Source organism: Scomber scombrus, chromosome 21 (genome assembly GCF_963691925.1).
Source record: "Scomber scombrus chromosome 21, fScoSco1.1, whole genome shotgun sequence".
In the NCBI taxonomy this organism is placed as follows: Eukaryota; Metazoa; Chordata; class Actinopteri; order Scombriformes; family Scombridae; genus Scomber; species Scomber scombrus.
In genome coordinates, this window is record NC_084990.1 from 14,266,011 (window position 1) to 14,283,945 (window position 17,935).

The following is a 17,935-nucleotide window of genomic DNA, read 5'->3' on the forward strand; positions in this document are numbered from 1 at the left end:
TGCAGTGGCCATATTTGTTGATGTGTCACATCAAAGTGACTTGCTGGGGCGATCAGCTGTGTGGAGAGCAGGCTCAAAGTTCGTCTTTATCCCTCTTACCGGAAAATTGAAGCACACATGGATTCATCGCAATCGGTGGGTGAAGATCATAACTATCCATTTGTGTTAAATGCTAGTGTTAACGACGCTAGCCTGAAGTGTTAGCTGAGCTAGCGCCTCTCAACAACGTTAGCTTGAGCTTCGTAAGCTAAAGTAAGCAGTGCCTCCATGCAATATGTCAGTCTACTGGGTTAATTAATTGTACAAGCTGCTGTTAGTTTGGTATGTTTTACGATAAGTAACGTGTTTTACATGACATCTCAATGTAACGCTAGCTGGATAGCACGCCTGCAGTCTAAACCCATCTGGTCTAACGACATGAAATGAACCGAAGTGTTAGTAAAACGGTAGTAAATACTAATGGTACACCGGCCTGCTGCTTGCTGACTACACAGTGACCATCCCGGTGCATAGATACCTTCAGGGTCTGTTCAACAAGGCTAGTCAGTGACACACTGGCATGACACCATAGCATGTGTTAGCTGTTGTGCATTCACTCCTGAAGTGTGTTTCTGTATGCAGCCATGTCCCATGTTTTGATCTTAATAGGATCTTTAAAAAAAAAAGGTCACAAATAAAGTGAGTGTAGATAAGATGGTCTTGAAAGTAGAACAAATTGTATCATAGGTACTTGTTGCAGAGGAAGTCTTCGTAGTCATTTCATGTCAGCTCTGAAGACATCATACAGAGAGATATATATAAGCTTTTATTGTGCCTGGCTTCAAGTTATTTTCTGTTATCTTTCAGTAATTAATAACACATCAGATGCTGACAGAGCTGTTCTCAGTTCAAGTGGACAATGTCTAACTGTTGAATGTTTTAAGTGGTTCAAGCCAAGACTCTAAACTAGACTATAAATCGAATTGAGGCAGGGCTACTTTATTTATTAAGCTTTTCCGTTTCTGTTAAAGTGAAATAGAAACTTAAATCATCAACCTAAACCATGTAGGTATTGAGAGTGATCATGTGGGCTGCTATTTACAAGCCCTTGTGAGATGTGTTTTGGTTGGCATCTTGCATTATATTGACTTTGATACCTATAAGCCAATAGACATAGGTAACAGTAAAATATGTCAACAGTAAAGTCACATATCATAAAATCCTCTCTCTTTTAGACTGATATGTTTCACAGGTCCTCTCTAGTGTGTTTCACTATGATCCCTGAATGGATTGCCCAAACATTTTGGTGATACCGTAAATACACTGCAGCTATGTAAAAATCTTGAATACCTATCTCTGTTGTATGACGTTCTGCACCACACACCTACAGGTGCAACTACGTCACAAGTGTTGACAGGACCACACCTCGTAGTGTGAGTCAAAGTAAGAGAGTATGTGTCTGTGGCATACCTTTTGAGTTATGAGTTACTTTTGGTAAGATACAAACCTGCAAGTCACAAGAGGAAATATCAAGCTTGTTGCCAGGATTGTCAAGGTTTTTCCTGGTTCAACACAAGACCAATATTGTACCTAATAACCAGGAAGCCATAACATTTAAATATTACAGGCCTATTCTGTTGATGAACATGCAGTAATTCCAGGCTGTTCTGTTTTCAGAAAAACAGTCACACAATTTATGAAAACCCAAACAGTTTATCAGTCATTCCTCCCACTTAGAATTCTTCTCAAGGTGTTTTTTTCTCCGTCTCTCTGACAGATTTGAAGCGGAGAGGGACCATGGAGCAACCTGGTCCTGCCTCAGATGCGCACATGATGGAAGGCTCTCAGGTTGAATCTGTGTCAGAGGGATCGCCCCCGGTGAATCAGCTCCAAAACAGCACGTCTAATGTAGAACAGGAGGAACAAATCTCTGACAGCAGCACAGATGAAGCAGAGAAGTGCAGTCAGGCAAGGGATGAAATGCAATTTGACAGCGGATTAATCGAGAATACGTCAGATGTTCAGATGAACACAAAGACAGAGCTAGACACTCAAACACAAAGTCAAGAACAGGTAGGAGGGAGTGAGCTGGCTGTTGATAACAGTTGTGATAGCAGTACAGTTTCTACTGAAGATGGAAAACCTCCTTTTAGTCTTTCAAACGAAGCTGGTGGTGCTTTGGTAGCCCCGGTCACCACTGTAGCTGATGTGGTAGAAAGCTCTCCCTCTGTTCTTGAAGGAACAATAGAAACCTTATTAACTTTTGATGAAGTGAAGGATTCTCACGCCACCACTCCAAACAGCAATGAGCAGCCATCGGTCTTGGTTACAAATTGTTCCACAGAGCCCTCTCATGCTGATGACAGTGGATTAGTTAAGAGTCCGTCATCCTACTCCGTCCAAAGCGCTTCCAAAAACTCACCCACCGACTCTACAACCACCTCCGGGATTTCTAATGGGCCCTCTACTCCCAGTTCGGACACTGTCAGCTCCTCGCTTGCTTCCAGCCCTCAAACCAGTGCCAACACCTCAGCCCCCTCACATTCCTCGTCAAGCCCATACGACACAGACTGCAGCCGAAAGCTTATTTCCCAGATCCAGCGCTCCCTGTCACAGGAGTCACTGCTGGACGAGCTGGAGTCTGAGCTGCTGGCGTGTCAGCTGCCTGAGGGTGAAAGCGAAGGCGAGAGGAAAGGGAGCCCACCTGTCAATGGACTCCCCGCAGACCAGGAGGGCTGCATGGTGGTCTTCGAGAAGTGTGTCCAATACAAGTATGCACAACAGGAAAAAGCTATTCAGAGGTAAATGACATTTTCATGAAAAGAATTGCTGGACTAATTATGGTGCCAGTTTTTTGATTATAGATCATTAGATATATGTTCTGCTGAGAGTAGTTAATGATGTAGTAGACCACCTTCTGCACATTTGTACAGCACTTAGCTTCCACTCTAATGGGTCAGTTTAGTAAGAGATTAACCTACTTGCTAATAGCTATTGTTTTTTTCTTTCACTTTACTTGTATTTAATCTGTCTTGATTAAGCTGGCTCAGGAGAAAATTAGTTTTTAAGCCCTTTTTACTGTAATGAAACAAGACATTTTTGGATTGCGCAGAGAGCCTGCGTATTTTCCCAGCTAGCTCTATATTTTGGCCTCGATAACAATAGCCCAAATTCTTAAGTACTTTGTATGGACTTGACCTGATTTGGTATTGTGTGTGTGTGTGTGTGTGTGTGTGTGTGTGTGTGTGTGTGTGTGTGTGTGTGTGTGTGTGTGTGTGTGTGTGTGTGTGTGTGTGTGTGTGTGTGTGTGTGTGTGTGTGTGTGTGTGTGTGTGTGTGTGTGTGTGTGTGTGTGTGTGTGTGTGTGTGTGTGTGTGTAGGTTGCTCGAGGAGAACAAAAAACACCAGGAGCTGATACTGGGTATCTGTTCAGAAAAAGACACCATGAGGGAAGAGCTGAAAAAGAGGGCAGAGACAGAAAAGCAGCACATGGCCACCGTTAAAAAGGTTGGTGTCATTCTCTCATGGCCTCTCCATGCTCACGTAGTTAATTATCATACAGAATTGACTGGTTAATAATGCCATCTGTGTTCCTTGATCTGAAACGTGTGTCATCTTATCTGATGAACTATGTTCGTCATTACAGCAGCGTGTCTGCAAGCTATTTTTAATAGATTTTTAAAAACAATGGAAGACTATCAACCTTATATTTCCCATCGAAAAGGAACCGCTCCCATGCAGTGTTTTGTCTGACTTCCCGTCCCCCCTGGACATCGACTTCTGCTAATTGTGATCAAAAGCAGCTGTGTTTTGTAATGTTTTTTCATTTTTGCTGTATAATGTTCGGTTGTTGGTGACTGTCACATATTAATGAAAGGAGAGACACAATATCCTCAAACGTTGATGCAAACGCTGATCACTTATTAGATTATTGCTCTTGGCCATGGCTAAATCAGCTTTTCATACTATTATCTGTGATTGACCTGAATACGTGGATGACTGCTTGTAGTTGTTTGTTTTTTTCTTTTGGTTGAGTACTGGCATTCAAAAATGTCTGTTAATACAATATCTGCAACTGAAATACAGAACAATTGCTTTTACAACAATTATTGCATAAGTACTAGGATGGGTTATCATTCAAAGTTGATATTACCATTTAGAGAAAAAAAAAGATGGAGAGCAAAAAAGGTTGTGAACCAATTATATCTTCATTAAGAGTTATAGTGTGGCCTCTGCTGGCTGTTGTACAATTAGAGGACAATCCAGGGGACAATCCAGGGGACAAAGTGTTTAGCAGCACCGATCACAGTGACACTACAATTCAATTAAATCTGAAGGCTAGCTCTGTATAGCTGGTAATTAAAGAAGTCAAACAAAGCAGGCTGGTGGGAGGAAGAAAAGGACACTGAGTCCTGATTAGCGGCATTCAATGGACCACATGTGCATCAAAGGCTGTATGCTTTTGTGTGAATTATGTCCATTTTTAAGCTCTGTGTGTGTGTGTGTGTGTGTGTAGGTGTGTGTGTCCTATCGTTTTGATTTACAGTGCTTACGTCTAGCTAGCACTGAAAACACAAGTACTGCTCTATTCATTGGGCTGGGTAAAGCATTACTGTTGCCATAGGAGGAACAGAAATTGATTCATGCTGTTGAGGTAGTGGCGTTTGTTTAAGCGTTGTGCAAGCACTGGATGAGTGTAGGAGGGATTTTATGGCATACACCCAATGTATGCTTGTAAGCCTTTTTTCCCAGCCTTTAGATTTGGATTGGTAATTAAATGTTTGTTATTCATATCCATGCTACATTTTACAGAAAATGTATACAGGTATAGTTTCAGTTTTTCAGGCAGAAAGGTAAATGAGGACCTTTTTCTGCTATGTAATTATTTCAAGGTTACTTTGACACAAGCAAGTATTTGATTTCAAACAGAACAATGTCAAACTGCCCTCCTCTTCCTCTCCTATCAATTTATTATGCCATCTACGTTATGTGTCAAGTGTCATCCTGTGTAGCAGGTTAGCCCAGATGTGGTGCAGGCATAGGTGTTGCCCAACAAGTCTCTCACCCTGTTTGTTTTTTTGTTCTATTTTGTATTGTGTATGTGCAGTTGGAGGGCAGGGTGGAGGAGCTGCTGAAAGAGCTGAGGGAGTCTCGGGACAAACTAATTCATCAGGATCAGGCAGCTAAGGCTGCCCTCCAGCAGATGCAGAAGGAGATGACCTACCGCCTTGAACAGGTATAACTGGAACCCAGATACTCTGTGACTCCTTGATAAGCTGGTCACATAATACCTGTGCTACTGTTTGCCCCTATTTTGCATGTCTGACTAGTTTCCAATTTAAAGGTGCTACTGTACGTCTGTTTTGCTGACATAAAGCTAAAGAGATAAAAAATGTAAAAAAATATGTACAAAATACCAATTGAAATCTTTCTTTGCCCTACATGTCTTCACAGTCATCTGTGTAAAAAGATGAAATAACAGCCAGGGTTACTTGATAGAGGCTAAGGTGAAAATGAGAAAGGGGCTTAACCAAATGCACATGTACTCAACTTTTTAGGGATAGTTCAGTGTTTTGACCAACATTGGTATGAGTTGGTAGTGTTCAGAGCTCAGGCTACAGCTCCTGTGGTCAGCAATACACCTATGAGTCAGCAGCTTGACAGAGAGAGAAATGACGAAAACATTTAAAACCACAACACAGCACTCGTCTCTCAAAGCAAACAACATAAATTAATTATATTTGTTACACATATATAGGAAAGTAGATTTCTGTCGGAAATACTGTAAAGACGATGCATTCTTTTGAGCCTGTGATATGTCTGTCTACAGTATGTGTAGAGTGAGTTTAAACCTATACATTAATATCACTGCTAGTGAGTTGCTCAATCCACCTTGCATGAAAAAAATTCTGTACTACTTACCCAACACGCTCATTAAATCACTATGTTACTACCTACAGCAAGAATAATGGATACTCAGAAGTGACTCAGTATTTTTGCCACACACTGTATCTCACATATCATCCCAACGTTTGGACAAAACTAGCAGCAGAGCGGTCAAGGTCTTTGCACACAAAACTCTTGTTATTGCAGATTTAATCACTTGTTAAGCGAATAGTTGAGGCAAGCATATTTTTCATCCAGTAGTTTGCACACCTGGTTGAAAATGTGTAGGGCACTTTTGCTCTTGACAGTTTTGTCACACTTCACAATTTTTAATTTCACTGTTCAGTGAGCAATACGAGATAGATTTTGCACTCCAGTCAGCTCATCCCTTCTATCAGTCCGAGCTCGCATTAAGATGGTGACCCAGTCCTAATCAGCTGGCACCCCAAAAGCGTGGTCATATTATGGAATAGAAGTTTTGTGCGATTTCACTGATAATTTCTTCCCCTTTTTAACTGTTTGCTTTTTAAAAAAAATGTACATTATGACACTTGGTGAATAAAATGTACTTCTCTCGCTCTCCTGAAACACCAGCTTGTTAGAGCAAACAGCGTGCATGGGGAATTGGAACATAATATGGTTATCTGACAAACTGAGAAATGGCACATGAACACACATCATCTTGTTCACATGAGGAATGAACACAAAGGTGTGAGTCCAGTGAGGAAAGCAGTGAGTTTGAGAGCGATGCATCAGTGCAGCAGGGGAACTGACCACTGCACCTTGCAATAAATAATTAAGTGATAATTCACTATATTATTGCAATCGCCACAGAAATAAGGCTACCTTATGTGTAAATGGTTGAAAAGCTGACTCACTGTAAATCAGCAGTTTTGCCTTCTATTCACAATGTAATCCAAGACCATCCATCCGGCTTCCACCGTCCAGTTTGCAGTCGCAGCAGGAAAAGCAAAGCAGTTCATAAATCCTTCTCCCCAGCCATCTCATTATAGAGATTCCTAAAAATACAAGCAGCTCAGTGGCTAAATAGTGGGGGATTGATACAAACCTATCTCATGATATAAACTACCCCACCAGGTGAACAAGAAGTGTGACGAAGCACGCCAAGAGAAGGAGGCCATGGTGATGAAATACGTGCGGGGGGAGAAGGAGGCCCTCGACCTGAGGCGGGATAAAGAGAATTTGGAGAAGAGGCTGAGGGAGGCCACCAAGGAGGTGGACCGCCAGGCCCTCCGAGGAAACCAGCTGGCCCAGGAAAAGGGCCGGCTGCAGCAGCTTTATGATGCCAAGGTAATTATTGTGTTCGAGTGCTGCTGTGTCGTAGCATTGTCATTTTGGAAACTAATAACATTAGGACAAAAAAAACCCTCAGCTGAACTTACATTAGCTGGGTTTGATTAGCATTGACTTCACTGCTTAATAACGGCAGCATTTTAGAGCAATTTAAATCTTGATTTTGTCAGATACATGGCACCCAAACCGCTTTTCTAAAGGTTACAAACGACTTATTAATGGCTGCAGGCTCCTAGTTAGCGTCCTATCAATCAAACTGAAAATATTATGTCTCAGTTAATTCATTCATCTCTTCATCTGCACAGATAACATGTGGCATATCTTAAGGATACATTCTTAGACCTGTTCTGTTCTCTCTGTATATGCTACCATTAGGTCATATCATTTGTCACCATAACAACTCATTTCACTGTTATGCGAACGATACACAGTTTTATTAAACCCTCTGAATTCAACAAGCTGGCCACACTTCAGAGCTGGGTAGATGATGTAAAAGAAACGTTTTACATTTAAACTCTGACAAAACAGCAGCGCTTCTCATCGGCCCTGGGCACCTCCGTAATCAACCATTGCTCAGTCCCCTTATCCGAAATATTAAGGGCACTGCTAAGAACCTGAGGGTGATCTCCAATAAGCTAAGCTTTGAACAAAACAAAAAAAATGTACTATTTGTTTCTACCAACTCAGGAATATTTCCAAGATCAGAGCAATGTTTTCTTTTAGAAAATGATTGCTTTCATTTCCTCACACCTGACCTACTGCAGTGCCTTGTTTAGCTTCCTCAGTGCCTGAGCCGTAGCTCAGCTTCAGACTGTGCAGAACTATGTAGCCAGACTTCTGACAAAGACCAAGTACTTTCCTCATATCACCCCCAGTTTTAGCCACTTTGCACTGGTTATCAATTTTGTTTAGAATTTTGAAATCTTACTCATGGCTTACAAGGCTTTACATCGCCTGGGGCCAGAACACATCAGTGACCTCTTAACTCTTTACTGTCCAAAAAGGATTCTTAGATCTGCTGAGTTAGTCCTACTAGCTGTTCCAGAGTCGAGGTTAAGTTCAAAGGTTGATGGAGCTTTTCCTGTAGTGGCACATCAGCTTTGGAAAAGTCCAGTTAGTATTTATCTCTTTTTAAATCCTGTCTTAAGACACATTTTTATAGACTTGCATTTCTGCCTGAGTCTTATTTGTTTGTATAATACAGCTCTGTTGTGCAACCACCTGATTTTAAGTTACTCTTTCACACTTTTTTTTTTTTCTTTTGGATGATTTATTTGTAAATTCCTTTTATGCAGTCATTTAATTTTGTGTTTCTATTTTGCCGTTCTTGTGTTTTTTCTTTTTCATATTTGTGATGTGCACAGATAAAATCTTGCCAGTCTTTTGTTACTTTGGCTTGAGTCTTATCTAAGCTCTCAAACTGTGTGTTTTCTGTCAGTGTTGTGAAATCAGTGGAGGCAAAACATCATCCGTGACAAATTGTTTCAATAATTTCATAATCCGTGAACAAGAGCAGCAGTATGTTCTGTAATATGCTCTCTCCACAGCTGTGTTATGCATGTGTTATGAATACTTATGTAGATAATTTAGCAAAACACATTTAACAACTGTACAATCAAAATGTATATAGCTTGTTATAAGAGGTTAGTGAATTTACATCCCTGTTGTGTTCTTAGGAGGGGGAGGTCAGTAGGTTTACTCGAGAGGTGGAAAAGTTGAAGGAAGAGATCAACTCGCATCTCATCAAAGTCAAATGGGCCCAGAACAAGCTCAAAAGTGAGGCAGATGCCCACAAGGTAAGAGTGATATTTATTTATTTTTATTTTAGTCACATTTTTTCTTATTAAAGCAGTTGTTGAGATAAAGCAGACTTTTTTTCAACAGTGCCCATATCATTTTTAAACAATATACTTGAATATCAGGTTGTTGTTTTCCTTCATTTAGGCTAGAAACCCTCCTTGTTGCTGTTGTGTGCCCGCTAAGTATCTCCAGTAAACAGAGAACATCCCATTCAGTCATTTTAATTTGCAGCTGCTTCATGAAAAAAAAAAAAAAAAGATTAGATGTGTCTTTTGATTCCGGGGCTAAATGAAATGGGGTGCAAATGCTTCAGTAATGATCCTGCAACGAAACCATCATTAACGTTGTAGCTATTTTTGAAAATGTCTATTACACAGTAATGGTTTTATATTTAACTGCCCCAAAGCAAATACAGGAGAAATGATGAAAGGACACAACTCTGTGTGTGTGTGTGTGTGTGTGTGTGTGTGTGTGTGTGTGTGTGTGTGTGTGTGTGTGTGTGTGTGTGTGAAACCAGGCTTTTCAGTGGCTCTGGTTTGAAGTGATTTTTGCCCCTTTTCCTTCAGACATAATTGGGCGGCTGTGTCTCAGGAGGTAGAGTGGTCGTCCTCCAATTGGAAGATTGGCGGTTCGATTCCCAGCTCCTCCTGTCCACAGTTGCTGCGCCAACGGTGTATGAATGGGAATGAATGGTTGACTTCCTCCTGATGTGCAGGTTGGCACCCTGTGTGGTAGCCCCTGCCATCAGTGTGTGAATGGGTGAATGAGATGTAATGTAAAGCGCTTTGAGTGGTTGTAAAGACTAGAAAGGCGCTATATAAGTACAGTCCATTTACCATTTACCATATAATTGAAAGCTTTTTTTTTTTTTTTTTACAAAACACTCAAGCATGTTTATTTGCAGGAGTCTAAAGACAAGTTGAGGGAGACCACGTCTAAATTGGCCCAGGCCAAAGAGGAGACTGAGCAGATCCGCAAGAACTGTCAGGACATGATCCGAACATACCAGGTCTGTGTGAAATATCTGTCCTAGAACACAGTTGAGTTTGTGTTGATGGCATGGATGTAGATGTGGATGCATGTGTATTTTGGTGACGTAACAACTTTGTTCACTTTGCCTACTCCAAAATGAACCAACCAGTTGTTTAAAAAAAAAAAAAAAAAAAGGATTTATCAAAAGAAAATTTGGTCTGTGACAGGTGAGAAAATGTTTAGCTGTAAAATGAAGCTTCTCAATGAGGAAAAGCTAATCCTAGGAGAACGGTAGTTTTCATTTGTACCTTATGATGGTGGTAAAGAGCTGGCAGAGTTTTCTCTTTTTGGTGGGAAGATTAGTCTGAGCTACTGTATTTTTTTTTTTTTCACCAGCAGTGTGTTACAGTGTAGACGGCGCAAGCAAAAATTAGATATAAAAATGTAAAAGACCAGCAATCTTTCTCTGTAAATGTTGAAATAAGCAGTTGCTTCCTTTTTTCCGTGTCTTATCTTCCATAAATGTATCTTTCTGCATGTATTGTATTTTCTGCATCAGTCCCTCTATTTCTGTTTTTTTTTTCTTTTTCTTTTTTTTCCTGCATTTGCACTGTTTCATCCTCTTGTTTTTTAAATGGTTTACCTTTCTGTTCTCCAGGAATCGGAGGAGCTCAAGTCCAATGAGCTGGATGCTAAACTGAAAGAGACCAAAGGAGAGCTGGAGAAACACAAGCAGGAACAAACAGACCAATTAGAGGTGACACAGCTTTGCACACAGAAACACATGTTAAACACATGAATTCAACCACTCGCTCTCTCATACAGCACACCTTGGCCACCCACTTTTAATAATGGACCAAAATGAAGCTAAACAACAATAAAAATGAGTAGATTATATGCTGGTTTCATGTCTGTAGAAATACTAGTCTGTGAATTTTTTTTTCAATGTGACAGACCATTACATATACAAAATGATCATTTATGCAGGTTTGCCATTAATTCTGCAACGCCTGGCCATTATTCAGTCTTTTATTGATGGTCTTGATGCCAACTGTTGTTGTAAAAATGTTTATTTTCAGCTGTTTTCATCAATTTGAGAGGTATAATTGCCTTAACTAGGAATGAGTAACAAACTGGCACATACGCTCTGCATGCATGCAAGCACAGACATGGACTCAATCCAAACACAATGGCCTGTTTTTCCTCTCTGCCCCATTCTAAGGGGAATGGTACTAAAATAAATGGCCTAGAAAGATAGATTTGCTGATTACAAATCAATATGGAGCTGCATTTCAACAACAACCCAGTGAGCATCACCCATTTTCTTGCCGTCATTCTACAGTCTTGTTCATTTGTCCTGAGTGTTTACAAGTCTTTAAATGTCTTAAAATGTTTAAAATTTGGCCTTAAAAGTTGATAGGTTGTCTTAAATGCAAAGGTTTTGAACTTAATTTGAGTGAACTTAATTGCCATTACAACCAACGTCAGGAATTTGCTCTGGCAAGCTTGTTCAACAAAATATAACAATAATACTAGTATGTTGAAATTAATTGTAATTTGTTGCTGCAGTAAGTAATAATTTCAACTTGAAGGGTTATCCTGTTTATATTTTTCGTCAAATTTAGCATATTCTCAGAATGTAACTTCCCATAAAACAGACAACCTAATGTTTACCTCTCTACTGAAGCTTAAATACTTACCCTTGCAGACATCCGCAGAAAACAGACTTAATCTACAAAAAAGCTTTGAATTGAATTATACTTCCAGGTCATGCTAATCGGCAGTGAAAAATGCAAACCAGTACTTGTTTTCCCTTATTCATGAAAAGTAAATGTTTGTATTCATTCAAATCAGTCCATATAAACCGAGAATAAAAACCAAATATAATATAAACCAAAAATCTAAATATTTAGAGATAAAAAGCTCATAGGTCACTATAGGTCTGTCATATCAGACTTCTGTTATCCAATCAAAAATTTCCATTGGTCATGTACAGTATATTGCTATCCCATATCTGATACACTTGATTTTTTTTTTTTTATCTCATTCTACCTCCATTTTGGCCCTGCTGATGAGTAATTTGGCCCCAGCCTTTGTTCATTTTTGTTACGTGTGTTGTGCTCAAGTGATGATGCGGCTCAGTTATGAATATTGCAAACAAAACCGTTAAGCTTCCATTACTTTTTAGGTTTTAACATTGAAATGAGGCAGGAAGGGATAAATAAATGAATGGAAGAAATCCATTTGATACGATCTCTATTACCGTCATGTTGTCTTGGATACCTAATAGCTTCTTGGAAAAGTTGACTAGCACTGGTACCATTAATGGCTTTGTTAAAAAAGATGAGACAAAACATGATTAAGATTTGCTTTTATGTGTTTAATGAGTTCATGACAGAATGAATTTAATGAATTCAACACTCTGATTGCAGGGAAATGTATCTGCAATTAAATGATGCAACTGAAGATTTTTTTTTTCCTTCTCATTTCTCTGCTAGAGAGAATTACATTAAGCGTGATTGAGGTTCAAGTTGATGTGTAAAACTACTTAAAAGAATTTCGTAATATACTCTGTATTAAATCTTAGTCATCACAGCCGAATTGGCAATGGAAAACCCATTTTAGCATTAGGTATCTGTTTACAATTACCCTTTTACAATTAGGGTTCAGCAGTTTAGATACAGAATTCTATGAGTAGACTCAAAGTAAAGCTGAAGATTAATATCTAATATATAATGTAATGCATCTGGCAGGTTCACCGAGTGAAGGCGAAGGAGCTGGACGACCTGAAGAGGAGTTACAAAGAGGGCATGGATGAGCTCAATACTCTACGCACCAAGGTTTGACATACAGCTGAGTCATTTTTCTGCGTGTGTGTGCTCGTGATATCCACTTCTCATTAGCTGAATGTGTTTGTGTGTCTGTTCTATAGTTAAAATGTCTGGAGGACGAGCGTCCACGCTGGGAGGACGAACTGTCAAAGTACAGGGAGATCATCAACAGACAGAAAGCTGAGATTGGTCACCAGAGAGAAAAGCTTGAAGAGATCACTGCGCTTCAGGATCAGCAACAACGGTATCAGCACACACACACACACACTCACAGTACTTAAAGTAAAAGCGTGAGCCAGACACACATCAGCAGCAAGCGTAACGTTACACACCAACACACGCTGAAAAGCAAAATCAATGTTATGCAGCATCTAAGGGAAATGACTAAAAGACTATAAATTTGCACTGTCGCGTATATTAACACCGGCTTGTTCTTTTCTAATGTAAATCATGGAAACCAAGACACTCTATCATGACCTCATCATTTAGTGCTATTGTCCAAAGATGGAAAAAAGTGTAAAACAAATTTAGTGACACTTAACTTTTGTTCAATATTTACTACATGAATTAGTGACATTTGTAAGTTCCCTTCAAGTGTGCTGCAGTGTGTTGTTAACTGAGCACAGCCTTCACTGGCTGTAAATGTCAACATTCACTGGCAGAAAGTCTCAATAAAACTCACTGTAATATAATAACCAGATGCTTACGTGAGACATTAGTTTGGCATTTTTATTATTATTGACTTTATTATGAATTTCGGCATCATGTGATTTCCACTGCTCTGAAATCATAGTCCTACATTCTGTCTACTGTACTGAATACCCCAGAAGTTGTGACTATTGTGTTACAGTGAATTATTTTGGCCTGCTCCAATCCCAGCCTTTTTTGAGAAATAGTATATGTGTCTATTCAGCTGTAAAACAACAAACTTTTAGGCTACAGATCTGTGTGCATACTGTGTGTCGCTGCCACAGCTCAGTAAAAGCTGGTCATCTGTGCTCTTTCACACATCGTACTTCAACATCTGCTGCTGGCGGTCGCTGCAGTTTGGTCTGTAAATACTGAAACATCACAGCAACTAATGTCCTGAAATACTTCTGAGCAACACACTGAATCACCACCCGCCTGTGAACCCTTCTGGTTTTCTTTGTCTTTCTTTCTCCAACGTAAAGCAGCAACGGGTCATCAGTAGCTTATCTATTTTCATTAACTGACGACACAGCTGGAAAGCACAGAGCATGCTTCACACCGCTGTTTACAGGATGTTATAGTTCAAAAATACATGTGCAAAATATACACATGTATTTTAAAATGATGCAAGAGGTGTGAAAACCTTAAATAAGTCCACCTGTGCATGGCATACATGCCAGTTTCCATCTTGACTTGCCATTCAGGCATAGTTGGTCTGATAGGACTGCACAGTTTGTATATAGTTCATGTCTCTATTATTTTTTTCATGTAGTTTTATCAGAGCATTCAAAGATAGGCCAAGGACAGATATAGCACACAGAACAGAAAGGGACTCAGGTCCCTCTGTGGGCGTGCAGCTCTTTCGGCCATGTGCAGATGATTTAATCGAGAAACTTCTACTTTTCCACTTATTAAAATGCTGCTTTGTGTGTGCCAGGGTGCCATAAGTGGGTGGCGCCAACCCAGATTAATTAATGCAAATCAAACTTTTGTTTGTCATATTTCTGACTGTCACTCTGAGCAGCAGGGAGTTTCTTCCACTGCTCGCAAAATCATTTTTAGCTGTGGCAAGAACAAATCATTTGAAGCCACCATTTTTGGTGCAGAGACAGCTTCACAACCAGTGAGGATTGTGACCTTTATCCTGACACATTATCTCTGATTTTTGATTTAATTGGGAGATTAGAATAAAACGTTTTCTAGTAATTTCAACTCTCCTTTAAATTCAGTGCCTTTGCAAAAATAATTGACTCATTTGAAGAAATAATCCATTAGATATAATTGAAGCAAGACTGAACTCTAACTGTCCTTTACGTCAGTAGTTTGTATTTTATCATACGTTTTCTTTTATCTTAGTGTAATTCACTGATTACTGTAATTTAATTTACTGTCATACTGTTCTCATTTAACATCTCTGATGGTACACATTGCACACACACAATATAAAAATCATAGTGATACTCATTTCATGTAAACTGCTCTCTTTGTTAACACCCTGTCAATATAATTATTTTCCATGCAGTGACAAACAAGAGATCACATCTCTTCGCGAGGAAGTGGAGAGCTTGACCAACCAGATGTCTGACCTCCACCGTGACGTACAAGGCAGCAGGGAGCGTGAGGCTGAGTTGTTGGGCTTCACTGAAAAACTTAGCAGCAAGAACGCCCAGCTCCAGTCGGAGAGCAACGCGCTGCAGTCTCAGCTGGATCAGCTCTCAAGTAGCTTCACAGAGGTCCAAGCAAGGCTGGAGGAGAGCAACGGGCTACTAGATGACAAGGTCAGGAACTTTGAGCATACAGGGTGAAATATATCCTACATATATATATATATAAGTGATACGTGACTGAAAGAAACTTGCTTGTAATGGCTAAATTGACTTTGCAAAAAATTCTGTCTCAATTAAAGCCTTCACAAAAGTCAGATTTTTAGAAATATTGTGATTGTAATGTCTGTTGTCGTTCCCAGTTTAAAGATATCCTATCATCTTTTTTTAATAAAATCTCAAGTAGAAACAAATGTACTATAAAGTGAGTTGTGCTTTTGACACTCTCATTAAAGATGAGTTTTCTGACTTAGAACCCACACTGTCCCTGAATAGTGATATTGTCAATAATCTCTGAGGCTGTGAACTTTCTTTTTGGAACAAGCCACCATCATTCATGGCTGTTATTGCATTATTCCTAACATTTTTCTTTCGTCTCCATTAATCCCGCAGTCACGGCAGCTGAAACGAGAAGAGGTGCTGAGGCAGCAGGAGGTGCAGGGCCTCCAGGAGGAGCGGGCAGCACTGCAGACAGAAGTGACCCAACTGAAAACGCGAGTAGAAGAGCTGAGGGATGAGCTGGTGACTCAGAAAAGGAAACAAGCTGCCAACATCAAGGACCTGACGAAACAACTAACTCAAGGTTAGGAAACAACCTAACAGTGTATTTCTACACAGTGGCTGCATCATGCCGCTAATCTAGTATAATCCAAATGAATGTGACTATGTTATTACAGACAACAAGGAAAGAATATAGTGAAGCTTACATTTTTTTTTCTGCACCATTATGTTTATGCCTCTGCGGCAGTGAGAGGCGTGGGCGGGCATTATGTTTTTGGGTTGTCCTTCTGTCCCATTCTAATGAACGTGACATTTCAGGAACGCCTGGTGGGAATTTATTCCATCTAGCACACACATCCACTTGGACTCAAGGATGAACTGATTTGGTGGTTGAAGGTCAAACTTTATATCTTCTACTAAATTCTTTCAAAAACTTCACTACAAATATTATATAAATCTGGACAGACATGGTAAACCGCAACTTGACTGGTTGGCGCAGGTGTCCAACTGCGAGGCGATTTTTCTAGTTATATCAAATGACTCAGCTGAGGGATTTTACAGGCTATAGTGTCCGGCCATACCTGCAGATAAAGAGACAATACAGGGTGATTAGACTGTACGGATAGGTGCTGTGCTTAGAGAGCTAATGTTCCTCTCATGCTGGGATTATAAAGCCTATTATAAAACCTCCTTCTCCTACTTGGTTCTCCGGGCACACACAGTAACCCTAAGGCATGAACTTCAGCGCTGTTATCTTGCATGCAATCGCTTTTGTGGAATGTAGGACGAACCAGTCATTTTCCTCAGGAGAGCCTGTGATCAGTTTTAGTCAAACTTGTTTCTACTGTTTAGTAAAAAAACACTGTGTTAGGTTTGCTGAACATGCTCTCCTCCTCAAACTAGCCTGCATTCAGGTAGACGATACAGACTCAATCAGTGAGTTCAGTCAGTGAATTTGTAAGAATTCATACACCGTTCACTTGGCTGTTTTTTTTTTGTTTTTTTTTAAACTAGTTGAGGAATGAGGAAGGAAGTTAGATGACTGAGAGAAATTTAATTGTTGGACCATTTTCAAATCTGTTAAAATTGATCATCCAGTAAAAATACCATACTTCCTCATTACAGTCTCATACATGCAAAGATTTGCTTCCTTGACTTTACTTTATATATAAAAAGTATTTGTTGTTTATTTGACAAAGCTCAGTTAATGCAATACAGGTGAATTTTCCCATGGTTACATCATTTTTTCAGTGTTTGCTCAGATTATCTGTGTTTACATCAGCTTGACTCTATATATTCAAGAGTTTCCAGCATTCTCTACAATAAACCTGGAAAAGTAATCCTTTCAACGGTCATGGTTTCTATGTGTATATTAGTGAGTGAGTGAGTTAGTTAACTGTGAGCTTAGTTTTCCACTATTTTCTTTCAGCAGCCCAACAGATTCCTCAATCAGCCATTAATCTCATTAGCAATAATTAGCAATGTCAACAATCAATTTGTCCCAGCAGGTATTTTTTTCTCTTAAAACTTTTCTATTCAGTTCACATATTCTCTTCTTCTACAGCCCGCAAGAGAATGGAGCAGGTTGAGAACGGAGGCTGCGACCGAGAAGTCAGCAGCATGGGGAGTCGATCCAGTTCGTCAGGTACAACTTCTGAAATCATGAATGTTTTTAATACATTGTATAGTAGGGTCATAAAAGGGTTTTATGTATTCATTTTGTTTTAGTGTGTTAGTCTAATGAGGTAATTTTCGGGCTCTATACTTAATGAAATCCCAGTGAAAAGGCAATCTAATTTGTTCCCTTTTATTATAGAAAATAACAGCTCATGGCTAGTTGTTACATGACCAAAGTCCCATCAATAGTTTTTCTAGCTTTATCTCAAACTTTCATCCCCTTTTATTCATCAGGCTCCTTGAATGCACGCCATGGTGGGAGCAGTGGTGTTGAAGAGCGGTCACCAGAGAGCCAGTCTGGTCCTTCAGTGGTGGTGGTGGACAGCTTCCCAGAGGTGGACAAAGCTGTGCTAGTGGAGCGCATCGTCCGTCTGCAGAAGGCGCTGGCTCGCAAGCAGGAAAAAATTGAGTTCATGGAGGATCACATCAAACAGCTGGTGGAGGAGATCCGTAAAAAGACCAA

At 39.9% G+C, this 17,935-nt stretch overlaps 1 protein-coding gene across 1 annotated transcript in view; it reads left to right on the forward strand.

Moving 5' to 3' along the window:
• Window positions 1-46: 46 nt before the first annotated feature.
• The window catches only part of ccdc186 (coiled-coil domain-containing protein 186), a 29,426-nt gene continuing 11,537 nt past the window's right edge, over window positions 47-17,935 (forward strand). The window contains exons 1-14 of the mRNA XM_062442943.1: window positions 47-135; window positions 1,757-2,780; window positions 3,359-3,485; window positions 5,086-5,214; window positions 6,963-7,175; window positions 8,855-8,974; window positions 9,883-9,987; window positions 10,609-10,707; window positions 12,704-12,790; window positions 12,883-13,025; window positions 14,994-15,249; window positions 15,688-15,877; window positions 17,360-17,440; window positions 17,707-17,935. Coding sequence (XP_062298927.1) covers window positions 1,777-2,780; window positions 3,359-3,485; window positions 5,086-5,214; window positions 6,963-7,175; window positions 8,855-8,974; window positions 9,883-9,987; window positions 10,609-10,707; window positions 12,704-12,790; window positions 12,883-13,025; window positions 14,994-15,249; window positions 15,688-15,877; window positions 17,360-17,440; window positions 17,707-17,935 — 2,783 coding nt within the window. The 5' untranslated portion in view covers window positions 47-135; window positions 1,757-1,776. The remainder of the gene's footprint in view (window positions 136-1,756; window positions 2,781-3,358; window positions 3,486-5,085; window positions 5,215-6,962; window positions 7,176-8,854; window positions 8,975-9,882; window positions 9,988-10,608; window positions 10,708-12,703; window positions 12,791-12,882; window positions 13,026-14,993; window positions 15,250-15,687; window positions 15,878-17,359; window positions 17,441-17,706) is intronic.